At 44.7% G+C, this 22,952-nt stretch overlaps 1 protein-coding gene across 2 annotated transcripts in view; it reads left to right on the top strand.

Moving 5' to 3' along the window:
• The window catches only part of Phkb (phosphorylase kinase regulatory subunit beta), a 201,128-nt gene that overhangs the window by 159,547 nt on the left and 18,629 nt on the right, over positions 1-22,952 (top strand). The window contains exons 23-26 of one of the 2 annotated variants that reach the window (XM_051169047.1): positions 714-795; positions 2,828-2,885; positions 3,995-4,085; positions 8,033-8,235. In XM_051169047.1, coding sequence (XP_051025004.1) covers positions 714-795; positions 2,828-2,885; positions 3,995-4,085; positions 8,033-8,235 — 434 coding nt within the window. Of the gene's footprint in view, positions 1-713; positions 796-2,827; positions 2,886-3,994; positions 4,086-5,208; positions 5,300-8,032; positions 8,236-22,952 lie in introns of both variants that reach the window. The other variant, XM_051169048.1, reaches the window with a different exon arrangement.

Raw genomic sequence — 22,952 nt, forward strand, 5'->3', positions numbered from 1 at the left:
GTTTAGTTCCAGTGACTGCTCTCTCTCCTGTCACTGAGGAGCATGGCCCTCTTACTGTGCCTGCATGAGTGTTTCAGCAATTTAGTACTCTGTCCTGAGATTTTTCACATTTATAAAAAGAAAGGAAACCTTACTGGTAGAGCTGTAAACCCTGCGTCATGATTGGCCAGACAGATTTGAGTATGTCAACTAGATTCTTTCCTTCCAGTCATGGCTAGCTTCTTACTAATCCATTTAAGCAGGAATACCACACAGTAGTCACAAAGCACATACCCAGTGTCCTGAAGTGTAAATATTCTATATGTGTCCCTTCCTGTCACATGTGTCCCCATCTACACTGACAGTAGCATGGTCTGACGTTTATAAATAGAGAAAATCAAGAAGAGAGTGACTTGGCCACATCTCAGGTAGTGATGCGTTAGCGCTTGTCCACACTGTGGAGTCCGCCCATCAGTCTTCTTGCTTACTGGAACACTTGATGGTTAAATCCTGCTATATTGAAGAGCTAGCTTGGGTGCCCTCTGCCTTCAAGGCGTCTCAGACCAACAGGTCTGGGATGTCATCTTGTATTTACTCGATCAACGACATCTTATTTTTCTTCAGCTCCATGTCAGGTTATTCCCTCTCTGTGTTGGGTGCTTTTTGATTAGCTAAGTCCTGTGCTTAATGACACTCACTGCGTCCCAGTTCCTTACACCAGTTGATGCTTTCAGGACTGCGGTTGTCTGGCTGGTCAAACCATCCTGCTGGGTATACTGCTCAAAAGAGAGGGCCCTAACTTCATCACAATGGAAGGTAAGAGGGGTTGAGCTGGGCGGGACGCACCTGTAACAGGACCTCTGTAACCTGAATAGCTGTTAGACATGCGTGGAAATGCCCACTGTTCTAAGCTGCTTCCCCTTCCGTTAGGCCCCACCCACTGTCGTATGGAAAGCAGCTCTCCCCTCTAGAGCAGTAGACTGGGGGGCGGGGGTTGTGTATGTGTGGCTCCTCTGCTTGTCTCTTCCCTCAGTAGACTCGGGGGTGGGGGGGTGGGGGGCTCCTCTGCTTGGCTCTTCCCTCAGTAGACTCGGGGGTGGCTCCTCTGCTTGGCTCCTTCCCTCAGCCGGTTCTGCCTGTGTCTGAACTTCTCCTCACTCCATAGTTGCTTATGGACACTCCTGTTTCCTGGTTTCTTTCCTGTGATTTTTTTCAAGAATAGCACTGAATATTACACTTAGGGAAAAGGACTTCTTCATGGTGTGTAGCAGCCATTGAAACAGAATGTGGCACTTCATAGAATTTTGCTCTGAAAGTGATCGACACAAATAAGTCATTTCTAATTGTGTCTGTGTCCACTCTGCCCTAAGAAGAGACCCACTGGTTCTTGAAATCCACATGTTCTACGTCATGAGCTGCTTCTGGCTTTTTATAGTGCACAGTGACATCGGATATATGGAAATACATTATTTCCAGTCACCAGACATTTTGGCTTATTGCAGAACCCTGTCCAGCGGTACATGCTGACTAAACTGAAAGCGGCTCACTGCAAGCGTGCAGTAGGGCTACCCTTCTGTAGCGCACTAACCCTGCTCAGGCGAAGCCTCCGTCGTGCTTGCCTTATGGTGGCAGCTACAGTCTTCCGGTATTATGAAGCAGAGTTCAAACACAATTCTTTAAAATTTTTTAGCCTTAATACTAAGTATTAACAGAATCTTAATTGTATTAAGGACAGCCATTGATGTTTAACCTGTAGTTAAACAACAACAAAAATGTAAAAATTTTTAAGTTAAAATTAAAAAAAGAATTCAGCATGTTACTAGAAACCTAGAATTTTGTTGTTGTTGTTGTTGTTGTTGTTGTTTTGGTTTGGGTTGGCTTGAGTTGGGTTGGGTTTTTCTTTTGTCTTGTTTCCCTTTGAGACAGGGTTTCTCTGTGTAGCCTTGGCTGTCTTGGACTCACTTTGTAGACCAGGCTGGCCTCAAACTCACAGAAATCCACCTGCTTCTGCCTCCCTGAGTGTTGGGATTACAGGTGTGTGCCACTCTTTGCCCAGCTAGAAACATAGAATTTTAGATAATTATTTTAACGATGTTTAAGTTTTTAATTATTAAAATACTATACAATAAAAACACTGGGAGCCATGTTGAGTTTTTTTATTTATTTATTTTTGGTTATTTATTGCTGGGAAATATTTTCAAAGCATTTCTTAGTGACAAAACCAGTCAAGAGTGCAGATCATGTGTGAGTCCTGGCCATAGTGTGAGTCCCTGGGGTGTGTTGACCTGAGCATTTGTTGGAATGATCATAGCCCCACACACCTATCTGAGTCTTAGTAAACTTCCATTAAGAAAATGTGGTTTTATCCGGGTGTGGTGGTGCATGTCTTTAATCTCAGCACTTGGGAGGCAGATGCAGGTGGATCACTGTGAGTTCGAGGCCAGCCTGGTCTACAAAGCGAGTCCAGGACAGCCAAGGCTACACAGAGAAACCAAGAAAGAAAGAAAGAAAGAAAGAATGAATGAATGAATGAATTGCACTTTTACTCAGTTGACTATTATTTTACTGTGTTCTGTTTTCTGCAGAAAGACAAGGTAATATTTGTAATTGCTTAAAAGTCTAGATTACATATTATTAGTTAAGAAAACAATAGAATTTTGAAAACTGCACCAAATCATAAAGGTGCTAGGAACACCAGCTTCTTATCTGGGTTACATATTTAAAGCATTCGGTTTAAAACAAGAGGTCTTTTGCTTTGTTTTGTTTTTAATTTATTTAAGGGAAAATAAATGGTATGCACTTAAGTTAATGCTTTCTTCAGTGAAGACTTTTCTCATTCAATGTCTAGGTACTGTGTCTGATCACATTGAGAGAGTCTATAGAAGAGCTGGCAGCAAGAAGCTCTGGTTTGTATTAGTCTCCTTGTTCTGCCGTAGTTGCTGTATTGTTCTAGTCGGTAGCTTAAAGATAACAACTGATTCCTACAGATGTTAGTCATCCTAACCTTGATTAGGAACTCTGAAGTTAAGGCACCCTGACTTCATACTTTTGAAGGGTGTTCCTACGTCACAGGACACAAAGCAAAACTCCTGGGAATACACACCTCCCGAGGGATTGGGCCTAGAGAGCCCTCACTGGCACGAGAGGACCTGATTCTGCTGCCTGCATGACCCCAGGAAGGTGCTTTTAATTTCATCTTACTTTAAGAAAGTATGGGCTGGAGAGATGGCTCAGAGGTTAAGAGCACTGACTGCTCTTCCAGAGGTCCTGAGTTCAATTCCCAGCAACCACATGGTGGCTCAACAACCATCTATAATGTAATCTAATGCCCTCTTCTGGCCTGCAGGGGTATAAGCAGGCAGAGCACTGTGTACATAATAAATAAATAAATCTTAGGGAAAAAAAAAAAAGAAAGCAAGAAAGAAAAGAAAGTCTGTTGTATTGTTTTAGAAGGCCCTAAGAGACCATTTAATCATAAGCAAAAGTAATGAAAGGTGATTATCTCATCACTTGAGTTCAAAGAGCCCTAAGTAAAGGTGTCTAAATTCACAGCGAGGAGAGTTACCTGCATATGCAGCTCTGCAGTTTGATACAGTTAAGTCTCAAGCAGTTCCTTATGAAACTCCCTTAATTTCAGTAAACCTCATGTTTCTATTCTCTGAAATAAGGGACTGGACGGAATTTTTAAGTAGTGCTTCATCTCTACTTTATGGTGAATACATTTTTTTTCTGCCTGGAGAAATATAAGCATCCAGTTTAGATGGCAAATTTCCACTGTAGATTCCCAGCACAGTAAGATGTGCAGTCACTAGCTGTTCTTACAGATAGCGTATTCCCTGTATCTACAGTGCCGTCTGAGCTGAGCAAAAGCGATCCTTGCTTCTGCATTAGCCCCATGTCTTCGCTAAGAACACTAAGTAGCAAACATTTAGAAATGCTGACTGTGATATTTAAACAGAGTCCTGGAAGCTTTATTTATTCTATTCTCCCTTTTATGGCTTTCCACTGCCCCCAGGCTGGCTGTGCGGTACGGGGCTGCATTTACCCAGAAATTTTCCTCCTCTATAGCCCCGCACATTACCACCTTTCTGGTACATGGGAAACAGGTAACATGCACAGAATTTGGGGAACTCGAGTTGCTTGATACGTGTGGGTTTACTGCATTCCGAGGGCTATTGCGTCTTTTGGTGCTCAAGTGTTGGATAAAGAATCTCTTTAGAAGTGGGAAGTGTTTGTTTCACTAACTTGGTCAGCTATTGGCTTGATTTTCTACTAGTCCTTTCATGTTGTAATTAAGAAATATAAATGCTTGTTATAGGCCAATTTCTGTGGGTATCCTGAAATTAAAAAAAAAAAATGGTACTTTCAAAACTACATTTTGATTTTACTTTCTCTAAATGTTCACATAATTTTTTACTTTTGAGGGGAAATGTCTTATATATTGCATGTGGTGTAATTTGGGGGGGTGTAAATCTGTTCTCTCTACATTCTAAGACTTTTTCAGGAATGTAAAAATAAAAGTGTGAATTCCTTCCCCCAACATTCTGTCTGTATCAAGCAAGAGAGTGAGAGTAACTCCTTTCTAAAATTCAGTACTGAGTCCCCTAACCCAGGCATCTGATTGTCCAGGTACCAAAAGAAAATAGCTCAAGGCTAGAGAGAGATGGCCCAGCAGGAGGAGCACACACTGCCTTCCCAAGGACCCAGGTTTTATTCCTCACATCTAGCGGCTAACAACTGCTCCAGTCTCTGCATGCACCTGTCCTCACATGCACACGCCTGCACACAGCTACACACATACACACAGAGTTTAGAAATAATATTGTAAAAAGAAACGTAGTATAAATTGGTATGGGGTCAGTCCCATGGTGCTTTTATGCATCCATTGATATGAAGCACAATTCCCTCTTCCTTCCTCCCTTTCCTACCCCAATTTAAAGAATAGTTAGGGTCTCTTACCTCCCTCCCACTTTTTTTTTTGAAACTGACCTTGGCACCAGTGATGCCTTTGCCACAGCTTGGTGGCTGTGGTGGGGGCAGGGCGTGCCCCTCCCTAATTCCAGGAGGTCCTCCAAGGTTCAGGTCTAGCAGCAGTTTACTGCTACTCTATTCTGTGAGGTCCCAGCTGTATACATTTTAACGTCTCCCTCCCCCCACCACAAAAGGTGCCATTTATTCACCATCTTTTCTGTTTGTGAAGATGTGGCCTGCTTTCTTCTTTGCCCTCAGGTCGGTTGTACGCCGTGCAGCAAGTCTTTTAAGTAAAGTAGTGGACAGCCTGGCCCCATCCATTACTAATGTTTTAGTGCAGGGCAAACAGGTGAGTATCTGCTTTCCACACGCACAGTCACAACAGTCTCTGTTGTTAGCGCACTTACATCTGCAGACCTCACTGTCAGAGACTTCTCACTGAGAGAGATTACCAGGGAGTGCCTTGGGAGTCTTTAAAGTCTTTTTCCTCAAGCAAGAAAAGATACACACACAGTGTGAAAGCTGCAGAGCACTTAGTGGGCCATCTTGTTTGCATTCTGCAACTTGGGGCTGTACTTTTCAACCCCGTGTTTACTTGCATTCACTGCAGATTCTGCTGTGAAAAACAGTGATGGACCTACTGGGGCCCTCAGACAGGTTTACGATGGCCAGAGCAAAACTAGGGCATAGCAAAGGACACATTTGCCTTCTATCCCACATCATCGCTCCCTCCTACTCCTAAGAAACTCATTACTGTCCAAGATGAGCCAGAGTCAACATGCCTACACTGCCCCTCCACCCTTCACCCTCCAGGCCATCTCTCTAACTCCATTCTACCTACCAGGGTCAACTGCCCTAAGGCAGAACCATCTCACTCTTTTCTCTCCTCCCTCCTTCTCCTCCTTTCTCTCCATATATCTCCCTCCCTCCCTTCTTGCATCCCTCCCTCCCTCCCCATCCTTTCCTCCCTCCTGCCCCCCCCCAACTCCTGTGTTTCCACAATCCTTGGTGCTAACTGGTTGGGTTGAGCTGTGCATGCGGTGCTGTTGCTCATTTCCTGAAATTGCTAATCATCTGGCTGATTCATTGTTTGATTAGAGTGAAAACCTGTTTGCCTTCTGTCTCTCCTTTGGAAGTGTATGTGTGTATTGTGTGCTCCTGACAGCTAATCTAGGAATATAGTACGCTTTGATAATAATGGAGTTTTTAAGCCTTCCGTAAGACCATCAACTAATTGCTCATATTTCAGGGATCTTAATTAAGACTGAAATAATTTAATTCAGCTACCCAGCTTTCAGGATGTTAGAATAATATTATTTACCTTCTCTTATGATGCTATTTAACAATTAAAAATAATTACACTAATAAGAAACTACTGAGAAAAAGCTACTGCCCATCTAGCTTTCCCCATGCTCCACAGGAGGAGGTAAGCTTTAAGCCAGTCAGTGAGCTCGTAAACCAAGGAACAGGAAGTCAATTAACCAGTACCCTTTATTCCCAGCATATTCATCTGTAGCCAGGTTAACCAGGCTTTGGGATCCATGTTTCTCCTTGGTTTTAGTCCCCATAGCACTGAAGTATAGCTAATTGTGTTACCTGAGGTCATAGGATTCAGAGCTAAGGGCTTACTGGCCTGACACTCGAAGGCTGGGCTCGAGTTTGTCTCATCCATCCTCAACGATATTCTCAGGAGGCTGTAGCCTGCCTTCAAGACACTGACCCCACGTTCCAGACACCTCAGACCTGACCTCTAGCTATGGCTGGACTGTTGTCCGTCAGGCTAGCACATCTCCCAGGGAAATACTCCCTTATTGCAAGGGGTGAGGCCAGACGCCAACAGCTCAGCCTAATGACCAGGTGCAGGCAGTCTCCTCACTGCCCAGTTCTCTTACTCCTTCACAGACAGAGACATGGAAATAGATCAAAGTGTGCACTTGCTCATTTAGAAGATCTGCTTTACCTGAAGTGATCTGGTTCCCTCAGAACACTTGTAAATTGTCTCAAGCTCTTATGGATAAAAGTAGTTTCGTCCATCATTATCTCTAGGACCTAATTATGGGTTTTGCTTTTTACATAGTGGCATTTTAATGAAAGTAACCATACACATATTTATTAGCTGGTGTCATTAATGTGTGATAACCCAGTAGTTCTTAGAAGCTGAATATATATATTTATTTCTAAAGTCCAGGCTGACCCCAGACTCATAATTCTCCTACCTTAGCTTCCAAGAGAATTGATTGTAGATGTTTGCCACTGTGTAGATGTTTGGCCCAGTTACTGCATTTAGTCCATCACAGCATCAGAAAGGCTGTTTTGGTCCTCATCCCTCCTTTCTGAAAGCACATGTCTTTGAGGTGCTGTTGCTTCTCCTGCCTCAGTTACAAGCTATATGCAGAAGGGACGGGAAGCAAGAGCCGCAGACCCCTCTGAGAAGCAGCTGGCTAAGGAAGGAGGAGAGATGCAGGCAGTCTCTTGCCAACACTAGCACTTTCTGCTTTGAGTTTTCTTTGTCATTTCCCTCTGAGCTTCATTTCCTTTCGCAGGCTTACGGCCAGCCAACCCACTCATTCATTCCATAGGCAAGCCATCTAGTGACACGTCACAGCCCCATGTATACCCAACAGTATTCGGGATAAGTGAGAGCTGTGCAGAAACTACATGGCCTTCCTCTTGACTTGGGAAAGGTTGAAATGTTCTTAAAGAGCAGAAAGTTTGATCTTTCAAATGCTGAACTGTGTAGTAAAATACAACTAGTGAATGCATTTTGGTTCCTCTCGGGACTTTCTAGCACTAAAATTGCCTCCTCCCAAAGTAATAGTTATTTATATCTACTCACCTTCACTCCCCTGCGATCCTCACCTGCTCACATTTCAGACCAGACACTGAACCATCACGAGCCCCAGTGGGAGTCGTTCTTGGAAAGCCATTTTAATGAATATCAGGAGCAGCTATTCCCAGCTGACTCCCTAGCTCACAGAGAGCAATGTCAGCCTGCCAGTCAGCCTGAACCTTGATTTTAAAATTATTATTGTTATTATTATTTAGCTAGGAATTTTTAACAGTAAAATCCTGGCACTTGTAGGTAACTCTGGGTGCCTTTGGACACGAGGAGGAGGTCATCTCGAACCCACTGTCCCCGAGAGTGATTAAGAACATCATCTATTATAAGTGCAACACGCACGATGAGAGGGAGGCGGTCATTCAGCAAGAACTGGTCATCCACATCGGCTGGATCATCTCCAACAGCCCCGAGTTGTTCAGTGGCATGCTGAAAATACGGATTGGGTAAGTGTTCCCCTAGCAGATCCCATCTTCGGGTAAAGCCGGTGTCTGGGGGGCGAAGGAAGCTGTACAAGTAGCAGCTGGTGCTGTGAAGACATGAGTGCCACGGGCTGAAAGAGTCCACACCTGCCATTACTTCCCAGGTGAAACATAGCTCGGCCACCAAACTCCAAAGACTTGACCAGCTTTGTCACATAAAAATAAATAAAAAGCAAACACTTGTCAAAATTCTGAAAAGTAATATGAAGGAGCCATGACAGAAAAAAGATGTTTGTTCAGCAAAACTGAGTCAGGAGACATAATCCAATTAGAGATTAGTGTTTTAAGAAGATTCTGCATATGTTTTCTACCATAATCTTGTGTTGAATTGTTACTGCTGTAAGCTTGGGTGGGAAGTTGAAAGTAAGGCGCTGGTGGTCCCAGATGTCCCTAAGGAAGACTTTTGTGGAGAAGCATGAGGAGGGTGCCAGGCTCTGTGGCCCTGCTACCATGTAGCTCAGCCCCAGTGTTCCACCTAGCCCCAGCGCTCCACCCAGCCATAGTGCTGCACCCAGCCCCAGTGCTCCACCCAGCCATAGTGCTGCACCCAGCCCTAGTACTCCACCCAGCCCTAGTGCTCCACCCCAGTCTCAGAACTCCACCCCAGCCATGGTGCTCCACAGAAGCCTCGGTGCTCCACAGAAGCCTCGGTGCTCCACAGAAGCCTCAGTGCTCCACCCTAGCCCCAGTGCTCCACAGCAGCCTCAATGCTCCACCCCAGCCCCAGAGCTCCACCACAGGCTCAGTGCTCCACCCCAGCCCCAGTGCTCCACCGCAGGCTCAGTATTCCACCCCAGCTGAAGTGCTCCACAGCATCCCCAATGCTCCACTCCAGCCTCAGTACTCCACCCCAGCCTTAATGTTCCACCCAGCTTTGCTCCACACCAGTCTCAGTGCTCCACCCAGCCTTGCTCCACACGAGTCTTAGTGCTCCACCCAGCCTTGTTCCAAATGAGAAGGAAATCCTTTGAAAGCTATGGCAACCCATAAAGCATATTAAAGGTGTCATATAAATATGCTCTCATACAAAATACTGACATAACATCTGAGCATATAGAATAACAAACTCTTGGAAAGAATGTGCAGTCCCTATTGAGTGCAAGTGCATGGGTATGTAGGTATGAATAAGGAAACTGTTTCTGCTCTGCCTGACTCTGGTTTGTTGATAAAAAAAAACAAAAAACCTTTGCAGTTTCTAATATCAATTTCTCCTTGATTTAAGCAATTTTTTACCTTTAAAGTATGTGCATGTGTGTGTGGGGGTGCACGTGTGTGTCTATGTGTGCGCGCGTGCACATGCGTGCGCATGCATTTGCAATAACACACGGGTAGAGGTCAAAACAACTATGTAAGAAAGAGTTGGTTCCCCATCCCACCATGTGGTCTCAGGGACTGAGCTAAGGCACTTGTCAGGTGGGGTGGCAGGTGCCTTTATTAATAGATCTTCCTTTGTCATTTACTGCTTTCCAGCTTTTTAATTTTTATTTCAGACATCTACCAAAGTGTAGACATTAATGTGATAATCATTGCTTGTCTGTACCATCTGCAGCGCCATGAGTAAGTTATCAGTTCTTGGCCTGTGGATATGTCACCGAGTAGGATCTGTAGCTCACTCCTCCTACCCAGAACCGTGAGAAAATTCAGATTTTGAAGTACGACTGTCATTAAACTCATGTTAATTTCACACCATCATAAAGCTATAAGTTGAGAATGTCCAAGGTTATAAGGAAACATTGAAAATTCGATTGTACGGCTTTACTTGCCATTGTATACCTCCACTTACGCCTGTGATCTGAAACTCATTCGGCGTCCCTTCTATCCTCCAGGGGATGAAGGCGCTGACAAGTTGGAGATCTTAGAGCGAGCTTTTCACTCCTTGTAATGTTAGAAATTACCTCTGTCATAGAGGAGTTTCATCATGCTGCCCACACATTAAAAAGCTGTGAAATACACATCCTCCTACTTGTTCATAGATCAAACTGGTTTAGCCAAAGTGTAAGAAGAGCTTAAATCATTTATCTGGCCATAGGGTCAAGGTCACCATTGGCAGTTGGAAGCAATAACAGTCAGGAAACCGCACTTTGCCTTTTTCATTTTGTACACCTACAGTAGACCCCCGAATTCCTGATTAGTGGACACTGACCGGGCCCTAGTTCTATGGCCATGTCATCAGACTGTCTTGAGCATGTACGCTACTCTTCCTTGTCCTCATAGAATGAGACAGTGCATCCTAGAGCCCACCTCCTGAACCCCTGGGGTGGTCCATGAGACCCTTTCAACGCCTCCAGTTTACAGACAAGCCAGCAGAAATTAGTGAAAAAGGATTTGAAGGTAGTGTGCAGCACCATGACTGTAGTGTTTGATTTTCTGAGGGACTCTCCTTGTGACATTTGGAAAACAGGTTCCTCTGGGGAATTCCTTTTAATCACCACAAATCAAAAGAATCCAAAAGCAAAAATGTCCCCAACCACAAAGCACCCGACCACCTCAAACACAGTGTACGTGCAGGTTCTTGTGACCTAGCTCTGGAGAAGCCTTGTGGTCTCCCTGGAAACGGTCTCCCTGGAAGAGGAGTCCTGTTCAGCCTAGCCTGACCCTCCTCTAGGGTCTGGTGGAAGGACCTCAAAGCATTATGTGCAGAAACTCAGAATCCCCACACAGTCATTTGCTTTATTTAGCATGATCTCGCCTCTTATTTCTTAATTGGATCTCATGAAACACGTCAGGACCCTGAAGCCTCCTCCGTGCCCGTACCCACAGAGTACCCACAGAATCCTATGAAGAATTTAGAATGTTATTTCTGTAATCGACAGGCACAGACATCAAGGCCTGTAGTTGTTCAGTCTGTGGACCTTTGAGAGCCTCCTCTCAAAAGGAAAAGACTATATATAATGCAGAACACAGCTTCAACCTCAAAGAAATTAAGTTTATTCTAAGCCAAAATATATGTGGCTGTGGCCTAGGAGCATGGCTTCAGGTTGTCCTGAACAGCACCACGGAAGGAGATATGTTAGCTTTCCTTATAACAAGAGAATTCATAAATCAATATATTTACCAAATATAGCCAAAAGGGACTCCTCTTCCAGGGTCTCCAGTGAGAGTACAAGGCTCCTCCAAGGCAAGACTTAGGAGGCACCAGGTAGACAGGTGACAAAAAAAGCTAGGAATACTCTGTGGTAGCTTTCAGGTGGCCACTGATGATATTCTCAGCTCCTGGCTTGGTGGAAGCTATTGGCCTGCCAAGAATGGATGCCAAAGCCAAGGGTGGAGGCACGTACCTTTAATCTTGGCATGCAGGAGACAAAGGCAGGAAGATCTCTGTGAGTTCCAGGCCAGCTAGAGCCACACAGTGAGACCCTATCCCAAAACAAAACAACAACAACAACAACAAAAATGGGTGTCAAGTCAGGAACAGATGTGGACAGTGACTAACCCAAGATCATTTGGCCCTGGGTCTGCCAAGTCTAACTGCCACATCAGGACATCAATCAGCACAGGTGTGACTTTCCCTCCTGGGACTCCAGTTACACGTTTTTGTCCCCTTTACATCTTGTTACTACATTTACCTCCTCCTTATTAAGTTGTTACTAGGGTCCTTTAGGTGCCTCCCTGCCGCCATGCATGCACATCTTTAATGGCTGGCTACTGGCAGGAGCAAACACATGCTCAGTATTTCTTTATGAAAGGGTGCCTTGAATTAGTCTCTGGAACATTTTTGATTATTTACAGTTTTTAGAGGCCAAATTCTTTATAAGTTGTTGAACTTGTGGCTACTTCTACAATACTCGTTCATTGTTGTAGTTTTTTTTATAATTTTTCTCTTTTTATTAAATTTCTTTTCCTTAACATATACATTTATGTTATTACACATAAATAAACTACATACAACAGGAAGAACCACTAAACAATCAGGAATTATATAAACGTTACATTCATAGTGATTCGGCTGTTTCTATTTGCAAACCTCTTTCCTGTCTTGTTGAGTCTAAAATTCTGAATGAAAATCAGTATCTATCATATCTCATCTCTATTAACTTAAAACATCTATCTAGATCTAAAAACATCTTAACCCCTAACCAACTAACCTTAATTGTAAGACTAAACTATCTGGTCTTCAACCCCATCAGAGACTTGAGAAGGAATCAAATTAATTACCTGAGTACAAGTTAACAGCTTCCAAAATGATAAAATGACAGAGACAGTTTACTGCCTGAACAGTCACCCAAAACCCTCTATAACATTGGAGCATCATCTTCAGCCTTCTGGACCAATATATTTGACAGGCATATTTGCAAGGCAGAAACTATTGAGGACTTGCTTACCCTGTCTTGGCAGAGTTTGGCCATCGACTCTGCCTGCGTCCAAGCTTGCCTGTTTTTTGGCAGAATTCTGTCTGTGGCAGAAACGAGGACATTTTGCCCAGTGTCTGGTCTGCCACGTTTGAAGCCATCTCCATAAGGAGGTTCTTTGATGCTCATCATCTTCTTTGAGGTAGCTGGGTGTTTCCAGGAGTTAACCTGTCTTGTCAAAGAATCTTTAGGATAATAAAAAACATCTTTAAATTCCATATTCTGTAGGTCTCTGGGGCTTTTGAAGACCTTATCTAACTATTTTACCTTATATAGCTATAGAATCGGATCTGTTAGTCCTAGGATATATATTATTTTGATTAAAATAGCCTAGTAACTGACATGACCATGATTTGATCAACTAACAATCAGCTTGTATTACTTAATTATCCTAAGCAGCCTGCAATACCACTTTCAAGGTATTGGAAGTAAACTTTGTATTATAATTGAGTTGGTATAGAATTTTGAATATTGATACAAAATAAGTTTAATTTTGATGCATTGATATAGAATTCAAATTTAAGATTACTCTTCACACACATTATATATATTTCTACTCTAATATGAGGTATTATACCCATCCAACTCAATTATAATACAAGGTTGGACTATTTTTAAGCTGGGAGATTGACAGAATGTACTTGTTTCCTAGCTTGCTTGCTTGCTTGCTTTAGACAATGCCAACATCTCAGGTGGATATTCTTATCCAAATTATTTCAGTTATTGTTTTATTTTTGTGCTAATCAAGATTAAACATTAACTGGGCAGATTTTTATATCGCATTCTTCTTGAAGTGCCCAAGTCCACTAGGCTATGCTGCATGCACCCACTTTCATCACGTTGTGTCTTTTCCTCAGTTCGCACATGCTGCCTGCACTTTTATCTATGCTGCAACCTTCCTGAATCTTTTTTCAAGGTCTTTTGATTTGCATCACACATTGCCCCAGCTGCTTTTTTAAACCAGTAAGTAGCACAGTGTTTCCTCTCCAAGGCTAATCCTGCCAGGGCAGTGTCTCCAACTCTACTGTGAACAGAGTCACCTGCCACGGGGATGGAATTGCAGCCTAATAATGATTTGATTTGCTGTCTCATTATTGATTTGTGTGCCATCTTTCATGTTGACATAGATCAAGTTCCTGACAGGCCATTACTGTAAAGACTTGCAATCAACTGCTTTCTACTGTAAGCCTGTCAGTCAGGCTTTAAACAGGAGAAAGCCCTGGGGATGTGTACTCTCAGGCCTTTCTCAGCCCTGCCTTTCACATTGCTTTGGCATTCTATGAGCAACTATGACCCAGGTGAATCCTTTCTTCTGATGCCCAAGACCGCCTCTGTAGATCACGTGTTTGGCACTGAGAGGTCACAGACTTCAGCAGTGCTAGGGGAGAATGGAAGAGCTGGCAATTTCAACCCCAAGTTCATTACCATCATTTTGATTACTCGCCAAAAATCTTTGTTTTGAAGAGCATTTGATGGGAGATGAGGAAGTAAGGTGACATCTGTCATACCTCCATTCTGTTGATTAGGTCTGGGACAAAGGGCACGAGGCGCAGTGCTGCAGTTTTGTGACCAGACAGTTCAATTGCTTCATCAAACTGCCACACTTTGTGTTAATGTGACTCAGGCCAAAGTGTAGCTTTCCCACTTATTGTCACATGGTGTCTTAGGCATCTTGGGCTGCCTAGTAAAATCTCATAGATAGGTGACTTAAATAATCAATCTTTTTTTCCCTCAGCATCTGCAAGTTTAAGGTCCTAGTATCAGCTGATTTGGCTCTGGTGAAATGCCTTCCCTGTAGACAGCTGCCCTCTCACTGAGGTTACTGTGGCCTCAGCTCACCCTAGTGCTTTCCAAAGGCTCCAGATACTCCCCCACCAGGCCAGCGCTTCAGGACAGGAGCCTGGAAGGAATAGTGTTACAGCTTACTGAGTGGCGGATTATATAGACAGTTGTTTATTAAGTCGTTTAACTACAAATATCAGTCTTATGTCTCTTGAAGAAGCAACATAGAAATAAGTTGTTTCTTACCGGAGATCAGGACTTTATGGCTTGTGTTTTCAGATGTATATTTTGAGTGGTGTCAGTTGCCTGTACTTTCTTCACTCACTCCTTAATGAGAGCATGCTATTAAATAAAATGCTGACACATAAAATGGTGTTCTTCCTAACCTCACCACAGCAGTGTTTTCAGGGGGTGAACTTGTTATCTGGGCTGTTCTGGATACTCCTCCAGCTGTCCTGGGGTAGGACATTGTTAACTTTCAGCCAGACCCTGAGCTTCTGGAGGCTAATCAGTCAGCCATGTGTATCTGCTACTTTCTCATTTGCTTACTGCCAAATTGAGTGTTCCCAGGATAACTGTCATTCTCTTGACCTCCCATGTTTCTTTCTGTCTCCCTCCCCCTCCTCCTCTTTCTCCTCCTCCCCCCTCCTCCTCCTCCTCCTCATTTTTGGAATTAAATGCTTTTATGTTGGTGTTGGTGTTGTCGCATCAAGTTTGTGTCCTTGGCAGTGGGGATGGAGGTGGTAAGTCAGAGTGGCCCGTGGACTTTTTAACTGTTAGTAGCCCTGGATAAATGCCTCCCAGTTTTCTTTTTACCAAGCTCCTTCATTAGTCTCTTTTTCCCATTGGCATATGATTGGTACAGTGGTACTGGGTCACAGGACATCTTATGATCATCACTGTGTCATTCAGCAATTTGCTTTCTCTGCGTCCCCGGCACCTTCTTTAGTGTTTATATGTAATATTGCTTTTCTGTTTTTATTTTAGTCTTTACAAAAATTTCATGCTCCATAAAAAATTAGCTTTTATTGACATTTTTGTGGTTCTTTAGACTTTCAAAGGACCTGTTAAAATACATATGGCCTTATTTATTCTTAAGTGTCGATGGTAGATGAGAAATCATAATGTCCCCATTTGAAAAGTAACTCAGCAGTGGGCACAATTGGTAAGTGATGGGTTTGGGCTTTGTTTGTCATTATCTAACTGGAGCTGTGTTTTACAGCTTACTTATTTTTAATTCTTGTGACAAGTTCATCCATGTGTGTAATGAATTTTGGTCATTTGCACTCACATACCTGTACATGAAATTCTGAGGAAAATGGATAGTACAGGGAAGGGCGTACACCAAGTGAAATAGGCCCAGGCTCAGACAGACAAATGCATGGCCGCTCTCGTTTACGGACCCTACATTTGAACTCAGAGACTAGTATGTTTAGCTCGTAGTGTCTGTAGAGGCCAGGAAGCTACAGTGGGTCATTTGCACTCACATACCTGTACGTTCCTTCAGCCCCACCTCTCCTACTGAAACCTTTCTTCCTCTGGATCAGCCTAGTCCTGTTCTGGTGTCATTCCTCCTCCTCGTCCTCCTCCTCCCCCTCCCCCCTCCTCCTTCCCCTTCTCCTCCCCCTCCCCCTCCCTGTCTGCCTTCCCCACTGAGTTTAGTTAGGTGCTTCTGTGAGCACTGGTGAGGCCTTTGCTGAGACATGGGCAGCTTAGCAACACCGCCACCAAGGAAGGAAATGCCATCCCCTGCTGGCACGGTGCTGCACACCTTTAGTACTGGCATTCAAAGGCAAATCAGGCAGAAGCAGGCACTGAATTTGAGGCTAGCCAGGTCTATATAGTGAGACCCTGTCTCAAAAACAAAGCAAGCAAGAAAGAGGGAACGAATGAGTAAACAAAGAAAGGAAGAAAGAAAATACACCCCTCCCCCAGTTCCCATTAACTGTCAGGGTGGTACCTCCAGAGCTATTCTCGCACTTGTGATAAAATGTTGACAGGCCCAGTCTGCCATGGGTCTGGTGCAGGACACCATGCCTACAGTGAGTTCATGGCATCGTGTCTGGAAAACATTTCAGCGCACTTTCCCCACCCTCCAGTTCTTGGAGTAAAGCAGACCTGTAGGCTCAATTTTCTTAACCAATATATTTTATTAACAACTTAGTGACTGAGCATATGTCACTTACAACTCGACTAACCAAAACAATAGGAAATGAGGATTAATGGACACAATAACAAAACCGTAAGGATATCAGTTCCGAGGAACGATTCTCCTGTCACTATCTGCAGGATTTCTTCTGCTGGAACCTGGGGTAACCAGAACCCAGAACCTCAGCAGGAGCCAGAGTCCCAAAGCCTTCCCTTGAGCGGTTCTCTCTAGGATCCTCTGTCTCGAAGTGCAAGGAAGAACAGCCAAATCTATCCCAAGTCTCCAAAACACCCCGCCTCCAGTTCTGGGCTCATTTATATATCTCCTCCCAGAGTCCGTTCACGGGATCGTCTCAGCTGGCAACAATTAAGCTCCTGCACGGGGTGGTTGCTCTTCTAGTGGATTAACCTCACCTGTTCTCCACAAGACCATTCCAATCCCGCACATGGATCCTAAAAACCAGGTTTCTCTCTCCTTCACAGACCCCTCCTCTACAGTGTCCCTTGAGCCTCAGAATGGGTGATATTGGTGTCCTTTTTAGGGCCAACAGTCACTCATTCTCAGCAATTTGGCCAAATGTGAGTCTCCGCCTTACCTGCTGCCTGCTCCAAAGTTTCCCTGACAGAGGCTAAGAACAGCACTCATCTATGGGCACAGATATAATGTTTAGGAGCCAGTTTGGCAACACATCCATTTAACAAAGCAACAGTAGTAAGTTCTCCCTGAGGGCTGTGATCTCCCTAGCCATGGGCTCTTGACCAGTTTACAGTAGCAGGCACGGCTCTGCTGTGGAGCAGGCCTCCTGTTGCAGTCCAAGTGGCTTGCTACTCCTTCCCTCAGGAGTCATTCCATAGGGCACCAGGGCACAGCTTGCCTGGCAGCTTGGTGTTGTAGCCCCAGAGTCCACAGCTGTGTAGAATTGCTGATGCCTTTTCTTGCCCAGGAGCCCCCACGGCACCTCAGGCATCATGAAGGCCAGCCAGCAGAGGGGAGACTCATCCGGAGCTCAGTCCCAGCATGACTTCTCTGTCCTGCAGCTGGACTGTGTGGCACCTTCAGCAATAGGGTCCTACAGTGACAAGAGCCTCTGTTGATTTGGGAGCCTCTGGGGCATTTGGACCAGCAGCTTGTAGAGAGGAAATCCACATCTAGCCCTGGGGTTTTCATTTAGTAGCTCAGGGCTTCTGGGAAGAGCAGCATTCTTCCATGCAGGGCGCTTCTGTTTAAAAGTTTGTAACAATATTCTTTTAGTTGTCGTACTACTGAAATAATAGGTGTGCATAGGGCATTTTCATACATGTTTAGTTTCAGTTAACCCTTCCTTCAGCCTCTCCTCTCTCCTGTTCCCATACCTCATCCCTGCTCGAGCCTCTTTGCCCTAACCACTTTCATATTCCGTGTGGTCTAGGTGCCCCTCCCTTAGAGCTCCGTCTAGTGACCCATTGTAGCTTCCTGGCCTCTGCAGACACTATGAGCTAAACGTACTAGTCTCTGAGTTCAAACGTAGGATCTGTAAATGAGAGCGGCCATGCATTTGCCTGTCTGAGCCTGGGCCTATTCCACTTGGCGTATGTCCTTCCCAGTACTATCCGTTTTCCTCTGAATTTCATGTTTTTCTTTGCACCTGAATAAAATCCAAGGTGCCACTTACGCATGTGGCAGTCACCACATCTGTGGTGTCAGAGGCATGAAGCAAGTTCTAAGCGTTTGGCCTTTTCATTCCTGAGCGTCGTAGAGACTAGATGTATTTTTATTTTTATTTTTAATTTGTTCACTTTGCATCCTGATTGTAGCCCCCTCCCTCATCATCTCCCGATCCCACTCGCCCTCCCTCACACCCTCTCCCTCCCTCCCTCCCCTAGTCCTCAGAAAGTGGAGCCCTCCTCCCTTAACATCTGACCTCAGCCTGTCAAGTCTCATCTGCACTGCCTGTATCCTCTTCCTCTGTGGCCTGGCAAGGCCACCTCAACAGGGAGAAGTGATCAATGTGTGGGGGCCAGAGTCCATGTTAGAGGTAGCCCCTATTCTCCATATTGTGGAACCCACAAGGAGACTGTGCTGCCTATGGACCACATCTGAGCAGGGGTCTAGGTCCTCGCCATGCATGGTCCTTGGTTGGCGCATCAGTCTCTGCAGCACACGCCTCTTCTGCCCAGATTTGTTGGCTCCGTTGGTCTCCTTGTGGAGCTCCTGACCCCTCCAGGTTCCTCTATTTTTCAACTCTTCCATAAGACTCCCTGTGCTCCACCCCGGAGTTTGGCTGTGAGTCTCAGCATCTGCTTGGATCTCCTGCTGGGTGGAGTCTTTCGGAGGACCTCTAGGGTAGGCTCTCTTCCTGTTCCTTCTCTTTAACTGCTTCTGGGTCTATTCTGTTTGCCCTTCTGAATGAGAATTAAGTATTTTCCTTAGGGTCCTCCTTGTTATTTAGTTTCTTTAGGTCTGTGTATTGTGGTGTGGTTATTCTATATTATTTGGCTAATATCCACTTATAAGTGAGTATATATCATCTCTGTCTTTTTGGATCTGGGTTACTTTTCTAGTTCCATCTGTTTGCCTGAAATTTTCAAGATTTCCTTATTTTTAATATCTGAGTAGTATTTCATTGTGTAAATGTGTAAATGTACCACAGTTTCTTTATCCATTCTTCAGGTGAGGGACATCTAGGTTGTTTCCAGATTCTGGCTATTACAAATGAAGCTGCTGTGCACATAGTTGAGCAAATGTCCTTGTTGTATGGCGGAGCATCTTTCAGGTATATGCCCAGGAGTGGGATGGCTGGGTCTTGAGCTAGAACTAGTCCCAATTTTCTGAGAAAGTGCCAGATTGATTTCCAAAGTGGTTGTACAAGTTTGGACTCTCAGCCAGCATGTGCTGTCACTTGAGTTTTTGATCTTAGCCATTCTGATAGGTGTAAGATGGAATCTCAGAGTCGTTTTGATTTGCATTTCTCTGATGACTAGGGATATGGAGCATTTAAGTGCCTCTGGGCCATTCAGTATTCCTCTGTTGAGAATTCTGTTTAGTTCTGTACCCCATTTTTTAATTGGATTATTTGGTTTGGTGGTGTTTAATATCTTGAGTTCTTTATATATTTTAGATATTAGCTCTCTGTCAGATGTAGGGTTGGTGAAGACCTTCTCCTAGTCTGTGGGCTGTAGTTTTGTTCTGTTGGCCATGTCCTTTCCCTTACAGAATCTTTTCAGTTTCATGAGGTCCCATTTATTAATTGTTTATCTTAGAGCCTAAGCTGTTGATGTTCTGTTCATGAAGTTGTCTCCTGTGCCAATGAGCTCAAGGCTCTTTCCCACGTTTTCTTTTGACAGATTTATGTCAGATTTATATCTAGTTTTATGTTGAGCTCTTTAATCCACTTGGACTTTAGTTTTGTGCAGGGTGATACATATGTATCTACTTGCTTTTTTCTCCTTGTAGACATCCAGTTAGACCAGCACCATTTGTTGAAAATGTTCTTTTTTTTTTTTTTTTCCATTGTACGATTTGGTTGCTTTGTCAAAAATCAAGTGTCCATAGGTGTATGCATTTATTTCTGGGTCTTTGATTCAATTCTATTGATCTACCTGTCTGTTTCTATGCCAGTACCATGCCAGTTTTATTACTATTGCTCTATAGTACAACTTAAGGCCAGGGATGAATAAGGGTTGTAACCAGGCATGGTGGTTCACACTTGTAAACCCAAGTACATGGGAAAATGAGACGAGACTGCCACAAGTTCAATGCCAACCTCAGACTGGAGGGGGGATGGAGAGGGAGGGGGAGAGAGGGAGGGGGAGGGAGAAGAGAGAAGAAACCAAAGATTGCAGTGGCCACCAGCACCCTCCCAAGAGTCTAAGACACTCAGGGATGCTCCAAAGAGCAACACAACCGAAAGGGGGACTCACAAAACTGGAAAGAAAAATAACAGAAATGACAATCTATACCCTTTGCTGCTATATCTCAGCCAGCAGGCTGCAGGCATAAGAGTTGTGCCTTATGAGCCATGGGGTGGCCAGCACCAAAGATAGGGAGATGTGAGGCAGCCTGGAGCTCCTGGAGAAACAGGTCATTGCTGAGTAGGGCTGGCCCTGGGCTTCTTGTCCGCGCTGATTGTTCTGCTGGGAGACAGAAGCCACAGGGTAGTGGAGCTGCCTGCAGGCTATGAGTATAAAGGTCAGGTGGGTGGGGAGGTGTTTGGAAGCCAGGAGCCAGGAGCCAGCCTGCGGACACCCTGCCTAGCCACACTGTCAGCCTGACTCTGGGCAGCAGCAGGATATCCGAGAGGAGTCTCGGCAGTGTCTCAGCAATGGTCTGCTATTTTTGGTGCTTCAGAAACCAGAAACTTTGAATTAGACCAATGACTCGTTGTAAAAATTATTTTTATGTAAAGAAGTTTAGGGGAAAAAATATACTGTGTGACACACTGCGGTTTCCAGTGCCACTATGACGAACAAATACGCGATGAAGAGGTGGGAAAGATGGAAGAATGGAGTGGTGAATGAGCAATGGAGAGAGGTAGAAGTGAGACACAAAAGGGTGACAGGGGTGACAGAAGGCTACTGTGTGTGGGCGGGTGTTGGACACAGACACCAGCACATGTCTTTGCTGAGTAGGGTCAACAGGGTGTGCAGCAGTGTAGACTCAGTCCCCCAACAAGATGCCCAGGCACACGAGCACCCTGGCTCTGAGCAATGACAGGATGTCCAAAATGAGTGGTTCATTTTCTGGGTCAGACCTCCCCAAAGACCCTTATGGTCCATGCTACCCCTGGAGGCCATTTTGGTATCTGTTGTCCACTGCTTTAGGCCATGTTGAAGCCCAAGGTTCAAGTGGATATCCATAGTCTGTTCTACCGCAGGAGGCCATACTGCGTGTGGTCCAGGTTGCCACCAGACGCCATGTTGAGGTGAGTGGCCTATACTGCCACGGAGGGCCATGTTGGAGGTCTGGAGTCCTGCTGCAGCTGGGGGCCATGTTGATGTCTGTTGTTCATGCTGCCACAGAAGACCATGTTTGGTTCCAGGATCCTACTGTATCTAGGGTCTGTGTTGATGTCTGTGACCCATGTAACCACTGAAGGCCACAGATGTTCATGGTCTGTGCTGCTACCTGAAGCCTTGTTATATCCATGGGTCATGCATGTTGATTTCCACACCCCATGCTGCCACCAGGGGCCATGTCTGGGTCTGGGGTCCTACTGAAGCTAGGGGCTGTGTTTATGTCTTGTGTTACCACCAATGGCCATGTGGATGCCTGTGGTCCATGTTGCCCCAGAGGTCATGTTGATGTCCTTCACCTGTGCTGCTGTTTCTGTCTATGATCCATGCTGGGTAGAGGGTTGTTTTAACGTCCATTTTCTATACCTCCACCAGCAACCATGCAGAAGTCCATGGTATGTGGTGACGCTAGAGGCTGCATGGAAGTCCATAATCGGTGCTCTCACTGACTCTAAAGGGCAGGGAAGCTACTTCTGCGGGGGCATTGATGACTGCAGACTCACAGTGGGGAAAAGGGGACTTAGAAGGCTTCTGTGACAACTCCTACTTTCATCCTCTATCCTACCCTAGCCCAACCCCCCAAAAAGTAACAGTCTAGACAGGAAACTATTGAAGAGAACTCTAAAAAACTGTGATAAGAATGCAGAAGTGTAGCCCTCAACAGTTGGTTGCTTCTGGTGTAGGCGCAGGTGGTGAAGGTGTAGCTTTCTTTAAGGGCTTGGCTACTGGAAGTTTGACCATGCTTCAGTTAGAATATGGACAACACAAATTGGACTTAGGGTTTTTTTCTTCTTTTCCGGCAGGAGGTCACAAGGATGAGGAGATGGACCTGGGAGGACTAGGAAGTAACTGTGATCAGGGTGCATGATGTGAAATTGTGAAATAATCAATAAAAATATTATGATGGAGAAAAAAGAAAAAATGTAAAAGAGGGACATTCTGATCTTGTTGACATTGTTCATTTGGTTGGTGGCTTGGTTTTTGATTTGGCTTGAGACCATGGTCTTACCATGTAGCTCAGACTTGCCTCAAAGTAAGGATCCTCCTGCCTCCTTGCCCTAAGCACCAGAAGTACTGTTGTGTTAGACTGCTTAGCTAGCATGCGTCTGGATCACAGTGCCATTATCATAGCAACAAATTAACACCACCAAACACCCAGTTTCTAGCCCCCAAATGACTCCTTACTTCCTCTTTAACACAAGTCCACGCACGGTACTACATCTCTGCAGTCACGTGGTCTCAGTGAGAACCTTCCAGTCCATGTTGCTTTTCATTCCATTGGCTTTCTAAGTGACCAGAGAGCGGATTTTCCACTGCTTGGCTCAATAATGGGCATTAAAACAGGAGGGAAATAAAGTAGAATCATAAGTAACTAAGTTAAACCTATATAGATTGTAAAATAAAATCAAG

Source organism: Acomys russatus, chromosome 26 (assembly GCF_903995435.1).
Source record: "Acomys russatus chromosome 26, mAcoRus1.1, whole genome shotgun sequence".
NCBI lineage: Eukaryota > Metazoa > Chordata > Mammalia > Rodentia > Muridae > Acomys > Acomys russatus.